Consider the following 21,014-nt stretch of genomic DNA (forward strand, 5'->3'; position numbering starts at 1 on the left):
TATACGGTGCCCTGTCAGGCAGTGTGGGAGGAAGGGGAGGGCACACGGGCACAGAGGAAAGGTGGGAACGTGGGGGTGAGGCTGCTTCCTCCATTAGCCACCTTTGACCCTTTCTGCTTCCACAGCAACTACGCAAAGCTGCATTTTAACAACATAGAAATAGTCGGATCCTACAGCACGTACAGTAAAGAGAAGATTTTGAGTTCAGATGCAACACAGCTACAGTATATTTGACTTGGTCCTACTTCAGCATTATTCTCTGCCTTCAGACAACTGCCCGATCCCTTACTTACTTACCTCTGTCACTTTGTTCCACCATAACATCATTTAGTTAATGATAAAACTCTGCTGATGAGAGAAGGTGACACAATTAGCTGTTTGGAGTCTGTTTCTGCTCATAAACTGTGTATGCTCTGTGCGTGTGTGTGTGTGTGTGTGTGTGTGTGTGTGTGTGTGTGTGTGTGTGTGTGTGTATTCTCCAGGCTCAGGCACCTGTCGGTTCAGTTACTCAGACCCCAGCATCACTGTGTCTTACAGCCTAAGCGGTAACGCCAACACCTCCGATGACTGGATCACACTGGAGAAGATCAGGTTTCTATCTGTGCCCTCCTCTTCCTCATCGTCTTCCTCATCCATCCCACAGTCATTCCATCTGTTATAAACACCCGCCTTCTATTTTCCCTCATTCACACCTCCCCCTCTCAATTTGTCATTCTTCTCCTGCTTGTGCCTCGATGATCCCTCTGTTTTTCATCCCTCTATCTCCGTCTCTCTGTTTTGTCTAACTTTGAGCTGTATTTTTTCGCTGTGTGTAATGCTCATAGATCAAACAACGCATCACTTGAACTCATTCTTAAACCTGGTTTTCTGTTTATTCTGTGTTGATCAATAATCATTAATTCACCGATTCAGTTGTAACACGATTACACAAGCAAGGCCAATACACACTGAGGACTCTCATTTCGTATGTGTTCCTATCTTCCAGAGCCCCCACCAACAGTAGCACTGTTATCCACCTGCTGCCCTTACCGCACCACTCCAGGGCTGAAAGCGTGCGTCTGCGCTGGTCTCAGGATGCACCTCGTGGCTCAGAGGGTTACGAGTCCTGCTGGGGGCTGGACAACGTGTTGATAGTTAACGCTGCTCATAAAACGCCCCTCTTGGAGGACAACTTGGACCCTCCCAACACTGCCAACTGGCTCTTCTTCCCAGGAGCCACTGTCAAGGTATGATTAACTAGTGGAGGTGTGTATGTTACGATAATACATCAGTGTCTATTGGTCAGTAAAATAAGTAAAGAGCTTTTGCTTTATAATTATACAAAGTTCACAAATGCCCCATGGTAAAAAACTTCATGAGAGACTTTCATACATTCATAAAAGGAAAAGAAATTATGCACATATAAAGTTCTTACTGGTTGCATTTGTTCTTGTTGACCAGCATGCGTGTCAGTCCGAAGGAAATGCTCTGTATTTCCATGGTGGTGAGGGAGTTGGCCACAGCTTTGCCTCCTCCAGAGACATTGATCTGCATAGGGAAGAGGGAAGGAGCTACTGGGAAGAAGATTTTGAAAGTCCACCATCAAAGTAAGTAGCAGTTGTATTATTATTAAAATGTATCTCAACTGATTATATGTGTCTTTTACAGTAGGTAGAGTATTATTATAACAGCTGTAAAAAAGAAGGTAACAAAAGGTTTTAGTGCACTCTTTGTCCTGTTAAAAAACAGTACTGTACTACTTTGTACATTAACAGTAAAAAGTAGCCAATATTTAGCAATTAATTAGTGTTTTCATTATTTGTTTTATTTAGACCTTTTTTAGAATATGTATATTTACAGGTTTTATTTTTAAATTAAATACACTACACTACTTCTACACACTGACAACACAATTGACACTATTGTATGAGCCACTAAATAATTAATAATTGCTAACAAACATGGCTGCATAGATTTTAATTTTGTATCAAATTATTATCTAAGTTCTAACTCTTACTCTCTCTATATTACACACAGTAAAATTGGGAATTAAATTAGTAATTTGCAATAACTGAGGCTCAAAATGTTTTTTTATTCCCTTTTCACAAAGCTTTATACATGCAGGACCTCTGAACAAAGTTCGTAAAAAAATAAATAAACATAAATTTCAGCCATATAAATTAAACCAGTGTGTCTGTGTGGAGTCTAAAAACTGAAACTTAAACAAAGTGTGTCATTGTGTAACTGTATAACTAAAGTGGCTTGGTGTCCCTCTCAGGATTGACCCTGATGAAATGTGTGAAACACAATTGTAGGTGTTAAGATATAAAGTTATGCAGAACAGGCAACTTTTGTACAGGTGCACATGGCAAAAGTTGAAGACAATGTAAATTTAAATTTACCATGAAATTTACAGGATGAAAATAAGACGTCCAGTGCCAGTTTGCAATGTCACAAATTTCTCTAAAGAGAGATAAAAGTTACTACCATGCCTCCCATAAGTGGTTTATCTTGGAAATGTAGACATGCCTGCCTAAACCTTACATCATTTAGCAATTGTAAGGATCTACAGTACACTTGTCATGCACAATAGGACTTGTTTTTAAATGTGATGTACTTTACTAATTCCATCAAGCAAAAAAAGCCACGTACCTATTAAATTGCCGGATGAAGATGTGGGAAAATTCAGACTGGACCATTGTCTCAAGCATGTGGGCTCACTAGTTGCATGTATTCCCATGATGCATTGCAAAAATATTGTAAAGTACTGTAGAAAACTGGTAAAAGACATTTCACAAAAGAGATTTCCAGCAATGTACTGCATTTCAGAATTACAGAAACATACTGTTGAATTTTATACATAAATTAACAACAAAGTCAAAGAGTGTAGGACATGAATTCACTGGCGTCTCCCTGTGTGTACGCTTTGACACCTGTTACTTGTCATATGTCAGGCATGCAACATGCAGTGGGTTGCACGCATTAGAGTCAATCTTGGGGCTTAACACAGGTGAATGCCATGCCTCTGACTGCTACAAACACAGCAGTCCATCTGTTCATGCAATGCACTGCAAACAAGCAGGGAAACGCTGTGAGAAGTCGAGTGATAAAAGAAGAACCGGCAACGATGGCGTTACTGCCAACGAGCGAGAAACCAGGTGTGCTCACATGTCCTTTCATTAATGGTAATGACCTCAAACAGGAGCATGTTCCTGCTGCACCCTCACACCTTCCTACAACCTAGCAGCATCCTGCACCGCATGTGCGCTCCCACCTGTCAGGCGTCATGTGCTGACACATGGGAGGTAGGTGGGAGAGTTTCTTTGGTAATTGCACACTCCACCAACTGTCATTTAAGCCACCAGCGGCTGTGACAGAGATGCTCCAGCCTACACATTGTATGACCAAAAATAGAGAGAACGAGGGGAAAGGAATGGGAGGAGAGGGAGGTTGAGGGAGGGGTAGGGGGGCTGACACACTGAGTTTACTTATGTCAGCGCTAATGAGGATCCACACTCCTCTGTGCAGAAATATGTCGGCATGGGTTTATGTTGTGTGTACTGTATGTCGTCTCGCAGGTGATTTATGCAGTATTCCTGGCATGTGTGTTTGTTTATCAGCAAGGTGTGAATTGTAGCAACTGTATCCTGACTTCAGGAAAACTCCAGAGTGATGCTGTGTTAGAAGCCATCGATAAACATAAGGCGTTCTGTCCTTTAATGTGTGCCTGAGTCTGAGTCAATGTTAAAATTAGCATGACTATTATTATTTATACGTTTACCCTTGTTGGTGATGTTACAATGTACAGTAGCTGGCATGGCACCTTAGTACAAATAAGGCAGTTAACACGGAAGAAAGTTACAGATTAAAATTGCAAGTTGTTATTTATAACCAAGAGCAACCAAGACCAGAAGTGCTAATGAAATATTTCCTTTAAAAGGAGCTTGTTCACCTTTAACAGAGAACACAGAGTGACTAAAAGTACTTTCAATGGGATAATGTCATTTAGTCCTGTTGCACCTCTTGTGATATGTGGCAGTTTAGTTCAAAGAATAAAAAGTGGTTCAAGGAGCGATTTTGTCCTTTGAGCAGGCTGATTAGATGTGGGCGATATGGAGACTAAGACAACTGAACTGAACTGAGGCATAAACACTGTGTTGCACTGATAAAATAGCATCTCCTAAACCAGTCTTCTCTGTCTATGTTTTCTACCTAGCTGGGACATAGAGGGTGCTGTTTATGGGACCCAGTGTGGAGAGATTGAGTCGGGTTCTGCCCTAGTGTTCGACAGAGAGGGCCGGAGGAGAGTGTGCACTCCCTACATTGACACCACGTCTTATGGAAACCTCCGCTTCTACTTTACCATGGGTACGAACTCCATGGTGCATTGTGATGAACTTGAATCACGGCAGTTGCTGTCAGTCCATAGTGAGGTGTTTTTGTGTTTAGGTGGTGGCGACTGTGATCCGGGAGAATCCCATGAGAACAACGTGATCCTGTTTGGAAGGGCCGAAGGCAGGAGGGAGCGCGTGGTCCTCGACACGCTTCCATATTCTTCTTACCGGGTGAGACACGCACGTGTTTACCCACAGCCTCATTTTACAATAACTGCTCAACACACATTGCGTTAATATCACACTCTTCCTCTCTCAGACTGCTGCGGTGGTATCGGTGGCACTACCCACTGAGCTGCAAGCCCCGGTCACCCAGTTCTGCCTGGAGCAGCGATCGCACGGGGGAGCCGGCCGTCACGTGTGGGCCGTGGACTTCATGCAGCTCCTCCCTGTGCTGCCTGGCACTCACACACACGTTGCTCAGTTCTCCATCAACCTGGGCTGTGGCTCCTACCAGCCTGCCAACAGGTATGACACATCAGCAGACTGCTGGTCTGTGCTCCTGCAGCATATACAAATATGTGCAGTGTTTAGAGAAATAACACAAATGGGCTGCAGCAAAAGAAAAGTGAGAACAGAGCAGTAACTCATGCGCGTGATGCTGGTGTACAATGATAGAATGCATTTAAGCAGCAGCGGCATCAATATGAAGCCAAACTAATTTGGCCAGTTGACTTTAATATTGTTATTACATGTACTTCCTCAATATGAAACTGCAGAATACTGTATAGTTATAATTTAAGTGTGGGCAGAGACAGAATTCTGGAGTCTCAGAAAACAAAGACTTTTGTAATTAGTCAGAGTTTAGAGCAGTTCAGAGTTTAACAGTGTTATCAAAATGTGCCATTTAGAGATAAGCCTTTCTCTTTTCCTTTTTCATTAGCGTCAGCCTGGAGTTTTCTACGAATCAGGGTCGCTCCTGGTCTTTGCTTCACACTGAGTGTCTGCCAGAGCTTTGTGCCGGACCCCATTTACCCCACAGCACCATTTACTCGTCTGATAACTACAGCGGGTAGGAGTCAACCTGCACGTCTCTAGCTGTGAGCATCATTCACTGTAGCATGTTTACATTAACACACCATGTTGTGTCCCACAGCTGGACTAGAATCTCCATCCCACTGCCCAACGCTGCCCTGACAGAGACCACGCGGTTTCGCTGGAAACAATCTGGCACTGGATCAGGCAACATGTGGGCCATTGACAATGGTTAGAAGAGGATTTTATATTTAAATGTTGTAATGTAGTTTACTAAGTTAAGTGTGCAGGATTAGAATAAAAAAGTAAAGGACAGTAGTGCTAATCATTGAAATTGATACAAAGACAATATACACTTTAGCTGTGATCTGCATAATCAGATTATTCACCTAAGACTTTGCTTTTAGTGTACGTGGGCCCAGCCTGCCTCCGTTTCTGCTCAGGGAGAGGACATTGTTCCCGCACAGGCTGCAAGTAAGAATCAGCTTATATTAAACCAAATAAATTTAATGTCTCTTCTTCATAATTACTCTGCTCATTATCCGCCTAATGACAAGCACCAATCACCATTCAAATGTATGAAAATTGCATTATGCTCATGCTTTATTAATGGATTTTCATTAGCTGTGTCTGTCTCCTCTCCTCTGTCTCCTTCTGCCTCCTAGATGTGATCCAGGCTTCAGTGGTCCAGCCTGTGAACTTGCCTCCCAGACCTTCCCAGCCTTCCTGTCAGAGAGTTTCTCCAGTCCACGTCTGTCATCCTACCACAGCTTCTCCTCTCTTCGTGGGGCTGAGGTCAGCTTTGGCTGTGGGGTGCTGGCCAGTGGAAAGGCTCTGGTCTTTAACAGGGACAGTCGGAGACATTTGGTCACTGCTCCACTGGACAGTTCCCAGGCCAGGTAACTTTACTTTATTACTTTACCAGTCAGCCCCACCCCTTCTTTAAGGTCTAAATCTCTTCTTCCTCATCCTCTCTGTTCCCATAGCTGTGGATGGATTGCCATCATGGGGAAGATTGTAGATGGGAAGAGGGATCAAAGGAGGGGAATAAAAATATGAGAGAGAACGACAGAGAGGGAACTATGAAGTTAGATCTGACATCTGTGTTAGATTGATTATGCCTGGTGCGGCTCTCAGTGTAACACCTGACGGCCATATTTAATGCCAGTTTCCTGGCTGATTGAGTGAACAGCTGCCTGGATGAGAAGGCTGCCCAGCTAATGAAAGCACTTCTCAGCCAAGGACAGAGGGAGCTGGGAGGTGACAGGCAGCCTGAGACAGATGATGGACATTCTAATGAATATGACATTAGTTTACATGCAAATATGCCTGGAAAAACACAGATGACCGTGTAAAAAGGCGTGAGCTTGTGACACTTTAGGACTACAGGCACATGAGCTCTGACTCTGGCTCGTGCTGTCCTACTCTTTCTTTTCCTCCACCTTCTATAACCTAATTTTGTCCTCATTCGTTTAATCATCTCATCCATCATTCTGACACCTCCCTCCCACCACTTTGCTCGCCATGACTGTCTGTTTATCTGCTCTTTTACCCCTTTCTCTCAATCCTCCTTCCTGAACAACTCTTGGTCACTCTTCTTATTTATCAACCTGCCCTTTTCTCTCTTTCTGTCCCAGTTGCTGCTCAACTTTCCCCAAGTGACACACTTTTACCTTCTGATTTCATATTTTTTATTCATTTTCTCTGCAGGTATTTACAGTTCACTCTTCGCCTGGGCAGTCGAAGCACTCTGAGTTCCTGTCCTGCTCCAGATCAGCCAGGAGAGGGCGTGCTGCTGCATTACTCCTCAGACAATGGCATCACCTGGACGCTCCTGCAGCACTACGCTTATCAGGGCTTCCATGAGCCAAGGTACCTGCTGTGCCCAGTGTGTGTACGCGTGATGTGTGTGCACCCAGGCTCGTCACTGTGACTCCATTATCACACCAACATTTGCACTGCTAATGGTGTAAAAGTGTGCGCCATCGAGACCTCTTGTCTCAGTTAGTATCATCATGTGTGTAATGAAGACACAGGCTGGCTGCCATCTGTGAAACGCAGGTCCCCAGACCTACAGTACTAGACACTAGAAAGGACAACCTGCTCAGCAAGTTTAAGTCAACATAGATTTGTAAAGTAGTGCCATGATACAGGAATCAAACATTTACTTGTCATGAAAGATACTGTTTTATTACCAACACGTTAGGCTTCAATGGAGTAAAGTAATATCACCCGTTTATGTGCTCATAAATCTGGATAATATTAGCCATTTGCAATGTGTCACATTTATTTTGTATTATCCAAATGTACCTTATCTACGAGCAGCAGACTCCGATTATTAGCTTTATATTAAAGTCAGAGCATGAGTCACAGTTCAGCCACTGTATAGTATGTAATTAACTCCAGCTGAAATGTTTGGTTTTATCCACAAATATATCTCACTCACGCATTTGTGCAGTTGTGACCTTGGCAAATATACAGATTAGGTCAAGCAAACTTTGGTAAATGACTTATTCTACTCAGCTCAGTTAAACACATTTTTCCCCAAATAGGATTGTTTCAGTCGAACTACCCCCTGGTGCTCGTAAGTTCGGCGTGCAGTTCCGCTGGTGGCAGCCGTATCATTCAGGCCGCGGCCACGACGTGTGGGCCCTAGATGAGATCAGCATGACCTCTGTGCTGTTTAATACCATAAGCCTGGACTTCAGCAACGTTCTGGACGTCACTCAGAGCCTTGGCTTCTATCTTGGTCATGTCCAGCCCTACTGTCAGCATGACTGGACTCTCAGGTAAGACCTGACTCTCAACCTATGGGTAGTTATTCAACACTGACGTTTGAATGCTTCTGTTTCTTCCTCATATCTGAATAATTTGACTTACAGCTAAATTTTAGTTAGCTTACCCATTAACCTCTAAGACTGAGAGTTTGTTGTCCAATAGAATAGAATGTTACTTGTGAACCCTTTAAGATCATGTTCCACGGCACAGACGCCATGTGCTCCATGTTGTGTTCCAGTTTCTCCGGGGAGCCCAGTCCAGGCTCCAGCATCCGTTATGTGGAAACTCAGTCGATGCAGATTGGAGCCTCTTACAGCCTGCAGTTCTCGCTGGTCATGGGCTGTGGTCGTGAGCCTTCTCCCCACATTGACACACAAGTTCGCTTGGAGTTCTCCACCAATCACGGCCTCACCTGGCATCTAGTTAAAGAGGTAAGGATCGTGAAACACGGTCACCTTGGTTCCCGAAGTTAAGTGATTGTCACTTTCTTCTCAGTCTCACCCACGCCCTTGTTTATGACATAAACTCGTAGAAGTCATCCTGGAGCGAAACATGGAAACATATCATTTATTCGCGATCATGAATATTGATTCACCCATTACAGCCTCAGTAATAATGTGTAGATAATGAGAGTCTTTAAATGTGACACTTTGTTTCAGATGAGAAATTATAGCAATTACTTTTTATCATCCTGCTATTAACAAATACAAGGCAATACTCAAATCAGCAAGCAGATTATTTTCCCATGATTCAACAAGATTTTCTCTGATCACAACTGGCTCATAAATATTCATAATGCACAAAGTATCTGCCAAGAGTTTTATTGCCTTTGCAACTGAATAGGGAGTAATGAGGCCTCCACCAGTGAATTTTCTCTAATTCCCTCATTTTTGCATAAAGATGCATTCTTCATTCATCTGCTAAGGGCAGCATGTAGCTCACCAGAGGCCGGTACTGTTAATCCTTGTGTGTCTTAAAGTGTTCAAGGTCAGAGATACTGTAATCCTGCTTTACACATTCAATATGCACACTGCGTACTATGAATTCTTAAAGATGTGAGAAGTGTTTAATGAATATGGAGAAATGAGTGATCATTATTTAATCAAACACACAAATGGTTTATTGTAATGAGCCCTGCATTTGCTCCATCTACTGTAGGCTTGTCTGCCTGGCATGCCGAGCTGCTCTGAATTCACAGCTCCCAGTGTCTACCATCCATCAGAGTTCAAAGACTGGAGACGCATTACTCTGTCTCTGCCTCAGAAGACATGGTAAGTAACGGACATTTGTACACAGAGGTGAGCAAAGGCTATTTGGGTGAAGATGTACAGTGCAACAAAACATCAGCGCATTATTAACAGCTGACACTGTTAAACTGCAGCTTGCCTGCGTCTGTACAGAGGTTGAATTGCAATATGTTGAAAACAGGGTGTAAAGCACTGACTAAGACACTGCACTGAACAGGTTGTGATGGATACATGTTCCTGAGCTCATGCTGTATATCACTACAATAATCATATGAACCTTTCACACCCTATTGGCCTCCACCACTATTTCACTTTACCTTCCTGCTCCCAAATAAAGGTGATGTAATCTCCTGTAATGCGTGATGGGAGGTCACAGGGTCACGGCAATAAAGCATAATACCCAGCTCTGTATTATCAGCAGGCGGGCTGTGGATGTGGGTTTCTGTAGAAATCTCCCTGCTGTATAATCTCTGTACCTGACTCTTCGTCATCGCTGTTAGTGCAGCAAACAGGGGTCACACATCCACATCTGAAGCCAACCATGTAACACAGATGATGTCCTGACATTATTACCCTCTGTCTGACATTCATTTGTCACAGTTGCAGAACCTGCAAACACTTTCACGCACTTTAGATTAAAGATAAGTTATTCAGCCTGAACAAATATATTTTTTCTCCTATTTAAGACATAGATTTGTAAATATGTTTTAAAGTAACAGGATGTGGTTCATATCCTACCAATTGTCTGTAAAGAATCTAGTTAAACCCTTTTGTTTTATTCATTTGTGTTCAGGTCCAGTGCCACACGCTTCCGATGGATCCAGAACTATTATGGAGAACAGGACGAGTGGGCCCTGGATGACATCTACATTGGCCAGCAGTGCCCTAATATGTGCCACGGGCATGGCTGGTGTGACCATGGACACTGCAGGTCAGCACCCGCCTCAGGGTCACTCAGATTAAACTGTCTGACATTCATCTTTATTGCTTTTTTATTGACTTTACTTATTATTTACCATCACTCAAACTGAAGGTCCATACAGTAAACATGTTATATTTGCTGTTGTGGGAAGAACCCTGAGCTAAAATAGGAAGCTGTCGCTGCGTTCTCTCGTAGGTGTGATGATGGATTTTCAGGAACAGACTGCCAGCCCTCGTCCCCCCTCTCCTCCAGTGTACTGTCTGACTTTGAGTCCCAGGATGCACTGCTGGCCACGTGGCAGGAAGTCATCGGTGGAGAGGTGGTCACCCCTGACATGGGCTGTGGGGTGGTCTCATCTGGATCATCCCTGTATTTCAGCAAGGTACAGTAGATCACTAGCAAAAGATTTAATCTTTATATTAAATTTAATTTTTTTAGTTTTTAAATTAAATTGTTGTATTTAATTTATTATAAAATGTAACTGTATTTTTTTGTATTTTGTCATATGTATGCAAGGAAAAAAATGTGTGTTTGAGTGTCTTTATTGTTCATGTGTGCAAAGGCAGAAAAAAAAATCGAGTGTTAATAAAAAACTCATTAAGAGGCATGCACAACGTTGGCAGATGTAGGCATTCTCTGATTATTTAGTAGCTTTCACTGCCAAAAACCATGAAACCTTTGACCACCACAGAATCTTAATCATGATTAGATTGAGGACATTTTCTTCCAGCTGCACACCTCTGATGTACGGTTGCCACCTCATCATTTGCTAGAAACTGCAGCTGGTGCCACAAAACAAAAGTGTCAAAACTGTGTATAAACTACAGCACGTGTGTTGTTACCAGGCTGGGCTCAGGCAGCTGGTGAGCTGGGACTTGGACACCGAGTGGGCGGAGTTTGTGCAGTTCTACCTTCGGGTCGGGGGCGACTGGGCCGAGTGTAACCAGGCAGACAGCCGAGAGGAAGGAGTGCTGTTGCAGTACAGCAACGATGGAGGGATCAGCTGGGGTCTCATCGCCGAGATGTACTTCACTGACTTCACCAAGCCTCGGTGAGCAATTTGATCGCAGGTAGAATCTGGCATGACTTGGATGAAGTTCATCACAGTGCTGTATCCTCAACCGTTCTCAGCTTTGTCCACTACGAGCTCCCTCTGGCCTCCAAGACGCCCTCCACAAGGTTCCGTTGGTGGCAGCCTCTTCACTCTGGGGAGGGCTATGACCAGTGGGCAATTGATGATGTCATAATTTTGTCGGAGAGGGAGAAGCACATAATCCCCATGGCCAGTCCTACTCTGCCACAGGTCAGGAATGTTCTGATGTAGGCACTGGTACTATTTAGCATACTGTGAAACAGTACATTAAACTTGCCTCTGCTTTGTAACTGTAGAACTTTTATGAGAAGCCAGCATTCGATTACCCCCTGAACCAGATGAGTGTTTGGTTGATGCTGGGCAATGAAGGCATGGAGAGGGAAAGCAACAACAGCTTCTGTGCTCCAACCACTTCTGCCATGGTGTTTGGACGCTCTGATGGAGATAGAGTGGCTGTCACTAGGGACTTGGCCTTGCGCCCAGGCTACACTCTTCAGTTTAAGGTATGTACTATACAAGGACACTGTCAAAAACTAAATGGTATTTTAAATGCACGTGTCCATTTGAACCACAATTACAATCAGCCTTTTCCTCCCAGTTGAACATAGGCTGTGAATCAGAGTTCAGCACCTCTGCACCAGTGCTGCTCCAGTACTCCCATGATGCGGGTCGAACTTGGACCCTGGTGAGGGATGGCTGTTACCCAGGAACCCCAGGGGTCGGGGTGTGTGAGGGCAGCGGGCGGGAGCTGAGAGAGCCCACTATCTACAACACTGGAGACTATGAACAGTGGACCAGGGTCACTGTGGTCATCCCACGCAATGTGGCAGCCAGGTAGCTGCAGTGACAGACTGTTTGTTTTAGTTGTTCTGTGTGTGGCTTTGAATGCAGGTTTTAACAGGTGGATCTCTGCCTTTCTTTAACCCTCTCGCTGTCATTTTCCCAGTAAAACCAGGTTCCGTTGGTTTCAGGAGAGCAGCCTGTACAGAGATGCTCCACCTTTTGCCCTGGATGGGGTCTATATCTCTGAGCCATGTCCAAACCACTGTGGAGGACATGGAGATTGTATCTCTGGTGTCTGCTTCTGTGATATGGGTTACACAGGTACATGTACTGCACACTAACACACAGAAAAAGGGAAAATACTAATTTAAAAACATAAAGATGGTCATATTTTGTTTGCATCTTCAACTTTATTTTCTCCACAGTGGAGCAGGATAGTTGTGTCCCATCTGTGGCCAGTCCCACAGAGCTGACAGAAGGCTTCGAGGGCAAGCTGAGCCCACTCTGGCAGAGCCTCAGTGGGGGACAAATTGGTGGGGGCTGTGGCATCATTAGTGAGGCCAAGGCCTTTTACTTCAACAGCCCTGGAAGGAGGGAGGCTCGCACGGTGCCTCTGGACACCACCAACACGCGGTGGGTGGAATTCACATCTGCTAAGCTCTCACTTCTGTCATGCCTTTCAGCAGAGACAGACTAAACTGGCAAACGTTTTCCCCGTGAATGTAGTTTAAATGCTGTTTCAATGCAGGTTGGTCCAATTCTATATCCGCATCGGTAGCAAGAGTTTGGGACCCACCTGCACCAGGCCTCGCTCGCGTAACGAAGGTGATCCTGCACGCGTCCTGCACTGAGGCGCACTGCTGCATTCATGTGGCTGTTTGTTTACACTGCAGTCTGATGAGAACTGCTCCATGTCCCATCTGATAAGTTCACCACTGGCTCGTTTCCATCTGTTCCGTCTTGTGTGTGTCTTTGATGAGTCTTGTGATTCAGCAAAGCTTGTGTACAGTAGCTTCAGATCTAAGCCATGTTTTCAGAATCAAAGCCTAGTGTTGTCTGTTCTGTTGTGGTGATCAGTCAGCAGAATGTGCACATCTAGCCTGCACTAGAGAGCTCAGTCTGATTGTTTCTGCGTTGTCAGATAAAGGGGTGCCAAGCTCCCAAACAGCTTGTCTGTGATAATCAGGGGTTCAGGGCTATCACTGGGTTGTATTGTATTTCAGTTCTACCTCTGTATCCATTAAAATATTCTCCCTGCTTTCTGTCACTCCAGGTGTCATTGTTCAGTTCTCTACCAACAATGGCGTCCAGTGGCAGTTCCTGCGGGAGCTCGACTTCAGCTCTTTTCTGGAGCCCCAGGTAGTCACCATTGAGCTGCCATCTGCGGCCAAAACTCCCTACACAGTCTTTCGGTGGTGGCAGCCCCAGCAGGGTAAGTGTATGACAGACAAACAGATAAAATGATACAATCACACATATAACCTCTTACTTAGTTGTTCCCTTTTATACTCGCTCCTTAGGGAAACACTCCGCTCAGTGGGCCCTGGATGATGTCCTGATTGGAATGAACGATAGCTCCAGGACAGGTTTCCATGACAAATTCGATGGAACAACCCCCCTCAGACACAACTGGTACCGCATTCAGGGCGGGGAGGTGACCGTAGACTGCTTGTCCCTGGACACTGCACTTACCTTCAACTCTGAAGCCATCGACAGTGAGTCACACAAACACATACCGGACGTCTTCCCATTCTACATATACTGTGGGTACATTCACAGAAAGGAGTACAGGGTGGTGCGTTTTGATCCCTGTGTGCATGGATAATCGCTGGAAAGTGGCCCCTGAGTGAGATGCTGTGGGCAACATCCCCCTGCTCCACTGAAGCTGCTGTGTTTGCAGTGAGCGTCTCAGCGTGAATGAATGTGATCGATTCGAAGCAAGACGTTACAGCAAAAGATGCAATGAAAAGCGCTTTACACACGCTTGCATAGAATCCCCTTTTACACCACACACACAGGCACAAATAAATCAGGAGTATCACATTACTACATATGCAACAGGCTGAAATTGTATCAGCCATTCACTGTGGCGCCGTGGGTCCTGCATTATTAATGAGAGCAAACCTGATTGAGCTTCCTGCCTTTTATTTATGCTCACATCAAGCTGTGAGCAGATTCACTTTGTTCCAATATTACATTACAACCAGGTCCATCCATTAAGAGCACACAGCAGGAACTATTAGTGACACTACTATGTGATAAGTGATAACATAACAGTAGTGTCTGCCCACGTCACTGTGTGTCTCCAGAGAAGCCGCGCTACGCAGAGAGCTGGGACTTTGAGGTGTCAGGCTCATCATTCCTGCAGTTCGAGCTGAGTATGGGATGCAGTAAGTCCACGTCCTTCTCACATGGTGTGCGGCTGGAGTACTCCACAGACTGTGGTCGACACTGGTCTCTCATTACCCCCGAGTGTGTGCCCCCCGCCATCGGCTGCGCAGGTTACACTCAGAGCTCCGTTTATACATCAACCCAGTACAAACACTGGCGAAGGATCACCGTGTACCTGCCTAGTGCTGCTAAGTATGTTCAAATTGAATATCCAGAATTAAATAGTATTTGTTTACAATGCATAAACCCTGACCCTGCTTCTCAATATGTTGCTCTTAAAACCCTTAGTTCCCCCAGAACTCGATTCCGTTGGATCCAGACCCACTTTACCCCAGGGGCAGAAGGGTGGGCTTTGGATAATGTCTTACTGGCCCCTGGCTGTCCCTGGATGTGCTCTGGTCACGGCCTTTGTGACAACGGGCACTGTGTGTAAGTAACACTGGCTTTTTGTCCTTACTGATTAGATGCACTTTATTCACTCTGCCATTCTCACACAGGTGTGACAAGGGCTACGGGGGGGCTCACTGTGTTCCATTGGCACCCTTGCCATCAGTACTGAGGGAGGACTTCAATGAGAACCTGCAGCAGGAGACCTGGCCTGAGGTGTATGGAGCGGAGCGAGGGACGCTAAGCGGAGAGCCTCTTAAATCTGGCACTGCTCTTATTTTCAAAGGAGTAGGGATCCTCAACACTATAACATTATTAATAACACTTTATGACCAAGAGCTAAATCATTTTCTATTTCTAGGATGGTCTGCGAATGATTGTGTCACGAGACCTGGACTGCACCAACACTGTCTACATCCAGTTCCCCTTCAAATTTATCACCAAAGGTGATAAACTGTGATCTTCTTGCTCTACATTAAATAAATATTGAATAAAATGGTTGAATTAGTGCAACAGTTTATTCTGTGGGCTTTTGCAGGTGTCCCGGAGCGTTCCCACTCGGTGCTGCTGCAGTACTCGGTGAACGGAGGAATCAGCTGGTTGCTGCTGGATGAGTTTTACTTCCCAGCATCCACTGACACCGTGTTCCTCCACCTGCCGCTGCCAGCCAGTGCCCAGACCAACGCCACCCGGTTCCGACTCTGGCAGCCTTACAACAGCGGTGAGTGGATATCAAACTCTGTAGATTTTTTAACACCTTTGTCACATCGCCATGAGCTACTGGGCTATACTGTATATTATTTGTTTCTTAATTCATCTCTTCATATACACAGCCATGATTTCTGCAGTCAATGTAATAATCTCAACAGTGTTTATTTCCATCAGGTAAGAAGGAGGAGGTGTGGGTGATCGATGATCTTATCATTGATGGCAGCTCCACACACAACCCACCTGTGGTGATAGACAGCTTTGAAGAAGGCCCCAATGAGTCCAACTGGCTGTTCTTCCCTGGGGGCAACACTGGCCTGTACTGCCCATACCAAAAGACCGGCCTGTAAGAAAAAACACCATGTCTTGCTTTGAATATGCTGCTTTGACGTCATCTAGGATCCCAGGGATGTTAAACTGTCAGCTTGGACTGATTTTTATTTTTGTGGGTACGTCATTTGTGCAGAGAGGAGGATGAGTCAGCCATGGTGTTTGTCTCCAGTGAACTCGGAGAGCACTCCATTACCACAAGGGACATTGACGTAAATGAGAACACCATCATCCAGTTTGAGGTACACACACACAGCTTTGAGGATTTTTTTTTTCTTTACTTACTCATTGGGGACATAAATTCTAACTCATCATCTTCAATCATGCTGTGTATATTATCTCCAGATTAATGTGGGATGCACAGCCGAGAGCTCCTCCACCCACCCGGTGCGTCTGGAGTTCTCACGGGACTTTGGTGCCACGTGGCACCTTTTGTTGCCCCTGTGTGCCGGGGGGCCACAGCCCTCCTCACTCTGCTCTACAGAGCTTCACCCTGCGAGCATCTATTTCCCTGGTACGACTCAGGGCTGGAGGAGGGAGGTCGTTCACTTCGGCAAACTTCGTCTCTGTGGGTACGGACTGGACTGCTATAGATGATTTACAGTAGATAAGCAAGAGAAAACAAGGGAAGACACCTTGAGAACTCTTTGTACCTGTACACAAACACAGCTGTTTATTCCTGCCTTGTTGTTTTGCTTTTATAGCTCAGTAAGGTTCCGCTGGTATCAGGGGTTCTTCTCAACTGGTTCTGCTCCTCCAACATGGGCTTTGGACAATGTCTACATCGGCCCACAGTGTCAGGACATGTGTAACGGCCACGGGACCTGTGTCGGCGGCAGCCACTGCGTGTGTGACCCCGGCCACTCAGGACCTGATTGCTCGGTGCCTGACACCCCCAACCCTGACTTCCTCAAGGAAGACTTTGAAGGTACACCAATATACTGTACTGAATGCAAACATTGAAAAATATTTAGCATACAGCATTCTTTATGAATGAACGGTTACTATTTGTCGTCTTCTATGTGTTTGTTTTGGTCGGTAGGGGGCGCTGTGGATACTGAGCATTTTAGACAGCTAAGTGGAGGTAAACCATCCAGGAAGTGTGGAATCATGTCTAGTGGGAACCACCTGTTCTTCAGCGAGGACGGCCTGCGCATGTTGGTCACCAATGACATGGATCTGTCAAATGCCAGGTACAGCTATAGGCATACACACATTTTAGTGGCTGATTTACATAATAAACTGACAAATGTTTTAATGGCTGTCTTTTGTAGATTTGTTCAGTTCTTCCTACGTCTTGGCTGTGGTAAAGCTGCTCCAGACCCACGCTCTCAGCCAGTTTTGCTGCAGTTCTCCGTGGATGGTGGTCTCACCTGGGGACTCCTCCAGGAATTCCTCTTCAGCAACAGCAGCAACCAGGCTCGCCTTGTGGCCCTGGAGATCCCGTTGCGCGCACGCACACCTTCAACCCGCCTCCGCTGGTGGCAACCGTCTGAGAACGGACACTTTTACAGCCCATGGGTCATTGACCAGGTGCAGTAAATGAGGCTAAATTCAGGCATCTATGATCATCATCATCATCATCTTATTCTCTCATATAGTTGCAACTCTGTCTCCGTACATGCAGCATGCAAACGTTTATATTTTTCCCCAGGTGGTTGTAGGTGGCAGTGCTAGTGGCTGGGGACCCCTGGAAGATGATTTCTCCTCAATTGATGGCCGCTCGTGGCTCCTTCACCCTGGAGGAACTCGGATGCCTGTTTGTGGATCTGATGGACCTGCCTTCGCATTCATAGAAAAGTCCAACACTCGCTATGCCGTCACCACTGACATCAGTTTGGGTCAAGACGCCTTTATCCAGTTTGATTTTTCTGCCTCCTGCTCTGTCACCAACTCCTGTTACTGTGAGCAAAAAAAGTCTGGATTGACATTAATAGAACTTACACGTGTGGTGAGCATTCATCTTATTAATATTCTGTATTGCTTCTTTCTCAGCTGTGGAGATGGAGTATTCTCTGGATCTGGGTCTGACCTGGCAACCTGTGGTCAGAGACTGTCTACCTACAAGCCCTGACTGCTCATCGTACACTCTACAGAGGCTGCTAGTTTCTGACACGTACAATAAGTGGGGTCGTGTGACTCTTCCAGTCCCATCGTATGCCCGGTCAGCACTCTACTGACCCATATGCGCTAGCTTATGTAGCTCAAAAAAGAAAAGTGACATTTTGAATGTATTTCATTGGATCAGATCTCCAGCTACACGGTTCCGGTGGTTCCAGCAGGCTCCCTTTGACAAGCAGCAGACCTGGGCCCTGGACAACCTCTACATCGGAGATGGCTGCCCCGACATGTGCTCTGGACACGGCCGTTGCCAGCAGAGCTCCTGTGTGTGAGTATGACAGTCCTACAGTAGGACTAACCCTGGTGAAACAACCTGGTGATGACGCAGTTTAGTCATATTATATAATGAACTCTAAACAAATGCAGATTAAATCCTTGATTTCTGCATTTGGAACAGGTGTGACCCAGAGTGGGGTGGTGAGTACTGTGATGAACCTGTGGCTCCCTTGCCCTCCCAGCTGAAGGACAGCTTCAGTCGATCTCCGTCTCTCAGCCACTGGCACATACTGACTGGTGGGAAACTCAGCACTGTGTGTGGAGCTGTGGCCTCTGGAGCAGCTCTACATTTTAGTGGGGTGAGAACCTTTTAGTAAATAGAATAATATGGTAGGAGGTGCAGTGATTGGACTTGTATTTACATTATGCACAGAAGCTGTTAAAATACTGTGGATCATGGCTGTTCCTGCTGGTTTTCCAACTGCTGATTACCTGGATCTGGTGTGTCAGTTGACTTTTGCAGCTTGTCATTGACTGAACACACCTGATCCAGGTAATCAGTAGAAGTTGGGGCAGAGAGATTTGGAAAACCAGCAGGGACAGCGGCCCTCGATGGAACCGGTTTGAGACCCCTGCAGAAGTAATATCATCACAAAGATGATATTGCATAAAGAATTAATGTGTTGAATAAATGTATCATAGTTTATGTATGTGCCTCTTAGGTTTTCTTACATACTGATGTAAATGAAGTCTATTGACACAGTGCCAAAAAAATCTAATTAGGCTTCATCAAGAACATATAGTCACACTTCTCTACATTAACTGTCCCCATGTGCAGAGTTGTAGCCGGCAGCTGGTGACGGTGGATCTGAACCTGACCAACGCTGAGTTCATTCAGTTCTACTTCATGTACGGCTGCATGATCCCACCTAGCAATCGGAACCAGGGTGTGCTCCTGGAGTACAGTTTGAACGGAGGTATCAACTGGCACCTACTCACAGAGATCTTCTACGATCTGTACACCAAACCCGGGTGAGATTTGATTAACAACATGGACTAAAGGTCAGTGACGGCTGAAGCTGAATACCTGTGACCTTGTTTTTGTCTGTCTCTAGGTTTGTTAATGTGCTGCTGCCCCCTCCTGCTCGCCAGGAGGGAGTGCGGATCCGCTGGTGGCAGCCACAGCATGATGGAGCGGACCACAGCGACTGGGCTTTGGATAACGTCCTCATTGCAGGCTCAGACCCCAGAGCAAAGATCTCTGACACATTTGGAGGGGTGGCACTGCCCAATCATGAGCGGGCTCCCGCTGACGGGGCCTCAGGGAAGATAGGTCAGCTGAGCGAGCTGGAGGAGACACCCATTGGTACATAATAATTTATACTGGAGCTACAGTAGTAGTGGAGTTTATATGATCTGATCCTCTTTAATGTTTCCCTGATTTCTTCACTCTCAGTGAGCAATCATTGGTTGTTCTCAGAGGACTGCTCTGTGCAGCGTTTCTGCAGCTCTCCTGATGGGGTCATGGTCTGTGGAAATGCTGATGGGAGAGAAGTGTATGCTGTCACCCATGATATTATTCCTGACAAAGGCTGGGTCATGCAGTTTAAGGTAATTAATGAACCTAAAACAGCACACAGTCAGTGTACACATTTAAGCTTAAAGGTCCTACATACTGTGCTAAAATAATTTATATTTATTTATATAACGTACCATCAAAACCCAGATTGCGGTAGGCTGCAGTATGCCCGAACGTCATGCAGACCGGCAGGTTCACGTCCAGTACTCGATGGACTTTGGAGTGACGTGGAAGTACCTGGTGCCTCAGTGTCTGCCCGCTGACCCTCGCTGTGGAGGTCAGGTGTCGCAGCCGTCAGTCTTCTTCCCCGCTGAAGGCTGGAAGCGAGCGGTCTACCACCTGCCCGACAGCCTCGCTGACACGTGAGCCTCACTTAAACATGAGGATTGACCCCAATAACCGGTAACAAACGTGGCGTCTGACTAAGCTGTCTCATGGCTTCAGATCCGTGCGGTTCAGGTTCTACCAGCAGCACTCTGACATACAGTGGGGGGTGGAGAACTTCTACATCGGGCCCGCGTGTGACAGCCACTGTGGAGGACACGGAGACTGTTTGGACCAGCGCTGTCTCTGTGACCCAGGATTTACAGGCCCAAACTGCTACGCCAGTGCTGCTTTGAAGGTGATTGTGTTTAAATACAGTAGTGCCTAGCATCAAGCGCTACGATCGAAGCTAAATATCAGTCTTTTTCTCCCTGTAGGCGTCTCTGAAGGAGCGTTTTGACTGGGAAGGGGCAGCAGGCCCTCAGTGGCAGGTGCTGGAGGGTGGCAGGCCCTGTACAGACTGTGGTGTGTTGGTAGAGGGAACGGCTCTGTACTTTGGAGGGGCTGATGCCAGACAGGCCGTCACAGCTGACCTGGATCTGCGTGGAGCCAAGTCAGTGCTCTGACGTCTACTAGGCATTATCAGACTTTTAAACGTAATTCTGCTTTAGTAATAATCAAAAGCATCACGTTTTTCATAGGTTTGTAGAGTACTGGGCCAGGATTGGAAGTGAAGATAACATGACCATGTGCCACCGTCCAACTTGCCGTAAAGAGGGAGTGCTGCTGGATTACTCCACGGATGGAGGTGAGCTAACAGCATGCAGGAAACGCCACGTTGCATGTT

The 21,014-nt window shown here is 45.9% G+C and overlaps 1 protein-coding gene across 6 annotated transcripts in view; it reads left to right on the forward strand.

The window, feature by feature from the left end:
• The window catches only part of reln (reelin), a 69,949-nt gene that overhangs the window by 42,379 nt on the left and 6,556 nt on the right, over positions 1-21,014 (forward strand). For all 6 annotated transcript variants that reach the window (XM_029152849.3, XM_029152852.3, XM_029152854.3 and 3 more), the window contains exons 9-55: positions 483-591; positions 986-1,226; positions 1,441-1,586; positions 4,196-4,347; positions 4,429-4,544; positions 4,633-4,841; positions 5,257-5,385; positions 5,470-5,579; positions 5,756-5,822; positions 6,014-6,247; positions 7,059-7,220; positions 7,901-8,137; positions 8,365-8,557; positions 9,285-9,397; positions 10,167-10,304; positions 10,491-10,677; positions 11,141-11,346; positions 11,427-11,598; positions 11,685-11,891; positions 11,987-12,222; positions 12,335-12,492; positions 12,597-12,804; positions 12,920-12,996; positions 13,445-13,603; positions 13,692-13,886; positions 14,481-14,754; positions 14,851-14,991; positions 15,060-15,237; positions 15,311-15,395; positions 15,488-15,670; positions 15,835-16,003; positions 16,124-16,229; positions 16,333-16,559; positions 16,692-16,915; positions 17,030-17,180; positions 17,262-17,520; positions 17,642-17,891; positions 17,983-18,151; positions 18,236-18,376; positions 18,506-18,683; positions 19,163-19,356; positions 19,440-19,690; positions 19,781-19,935; positions 20,051-20,265; positions 20,348-20,525; positions 20,605-20,780; positions 20,869-20,975. In XM_029152849.3, coding sequence (XP_029008682.1) covers positions 483-591; positions 986-1,226; positions 1,441-1,586; positions 4,196-4,347; positions 4,429-4,544; positions 4,633-4,841; positions 5,257-5,385; positions 5,470-5,579; positions 5,756-5,822; positions 6,014-6,247; positions 7,059-7,220; positions 7,901-8,137; positions 8,365-8,557; positions 9,285-9,397; positions 10,167-10,304; positions 10,491-10,677; positions 11,141-11,346; positions 11,427-11,598; positions 11,685-11,891; positions 11,987-12,222; positions 12,335-12,492; positions 12,597-12,804; positions 12,920-12,996; positions 13,445-13,603; positions 13,692-13,886; positions 14,481-14,754; positions 14,851-14,991; positions 15,060-15,237; positions 15,311-15,395; positions 15,488-15,670; positions 15,835-16,003; positions 16,124-16,229; positions 16,333-16,559; positions 16,692-16,915; positions 17,030-17,180; positions 17,262-17,520; positions 17,642-17,891; positions 17,983-18,151; positions 18,236-18,376; positions 18,506-18,683; positions 19,163-19,356; positions 19,440-19,690; positions 19,781-19,935; positions 20,051-20,265; positions 20,348-20,525; positions 20,605-20,780; positions 20,869-20,975 — 8,172 coding nt within the window. The remainder of the gene's footprint in view (positions 1-482; positions 592-985; positions 1,227-1,440; positions 1,587-4,195; positions 4,348-4,428; positions 4,545-4,632; positions 4,842-5,256; positions 5,386-5,469; positions 5,580-5,755; positions 5,823-6,013; positions 6,248-7,058; positions 7,221-7,900; positions 8,138-8,364; positions 8,558-9,284; positions 9,398-10,166; positions 10,305-10,490; positions 10,678-11,140; positions 11,347-11,426; positions 11,599-11,684; positions 11,892-11,986; positions 12,223-12,334; positions 12,493-12,596; positions 12,805-12,919; positions 12,997-13,444; positions 13,604-13,691; positions 13,887-14,480; positions 14,755-14,850; positions 14,992-15,059; positions 15,238-15,310; positions 15,396-15,487; positions 15,671-15,834; positions 16,004-16,123; positions 16,230-16,332; positions 16,560-16,691; positions 16,916-17,029; positions 17,181-17,261; positions 17,521-17,641; positions 17,892-17,982; positions 18,152-18,235; positions 18,377-18,505; positions 18,684-19,162; positions 19,357-19,439; positions 19,691-19,780; positions 19,936-20,050; positions 20,266-20,347; positions 20,526-20,604; positions 20,781-20,868; positions 20,976-21,014) is intronic.

The sequence above is a fragment of the Betta splendens genome, chromosome 6, assembly GCF_900634795.4.
Source record: "Betta splendens chromosome 6, fBetSpl5.4, whole genome shotgun sequence".
In the NCBI taxonomy this organism is placed as follows: domain Eukaryota; kingdom Metazoa; phylum Chordata; class Actinopteri; order Anabantiformes; family Osphronemidae; genus Betta; species Betta splendens.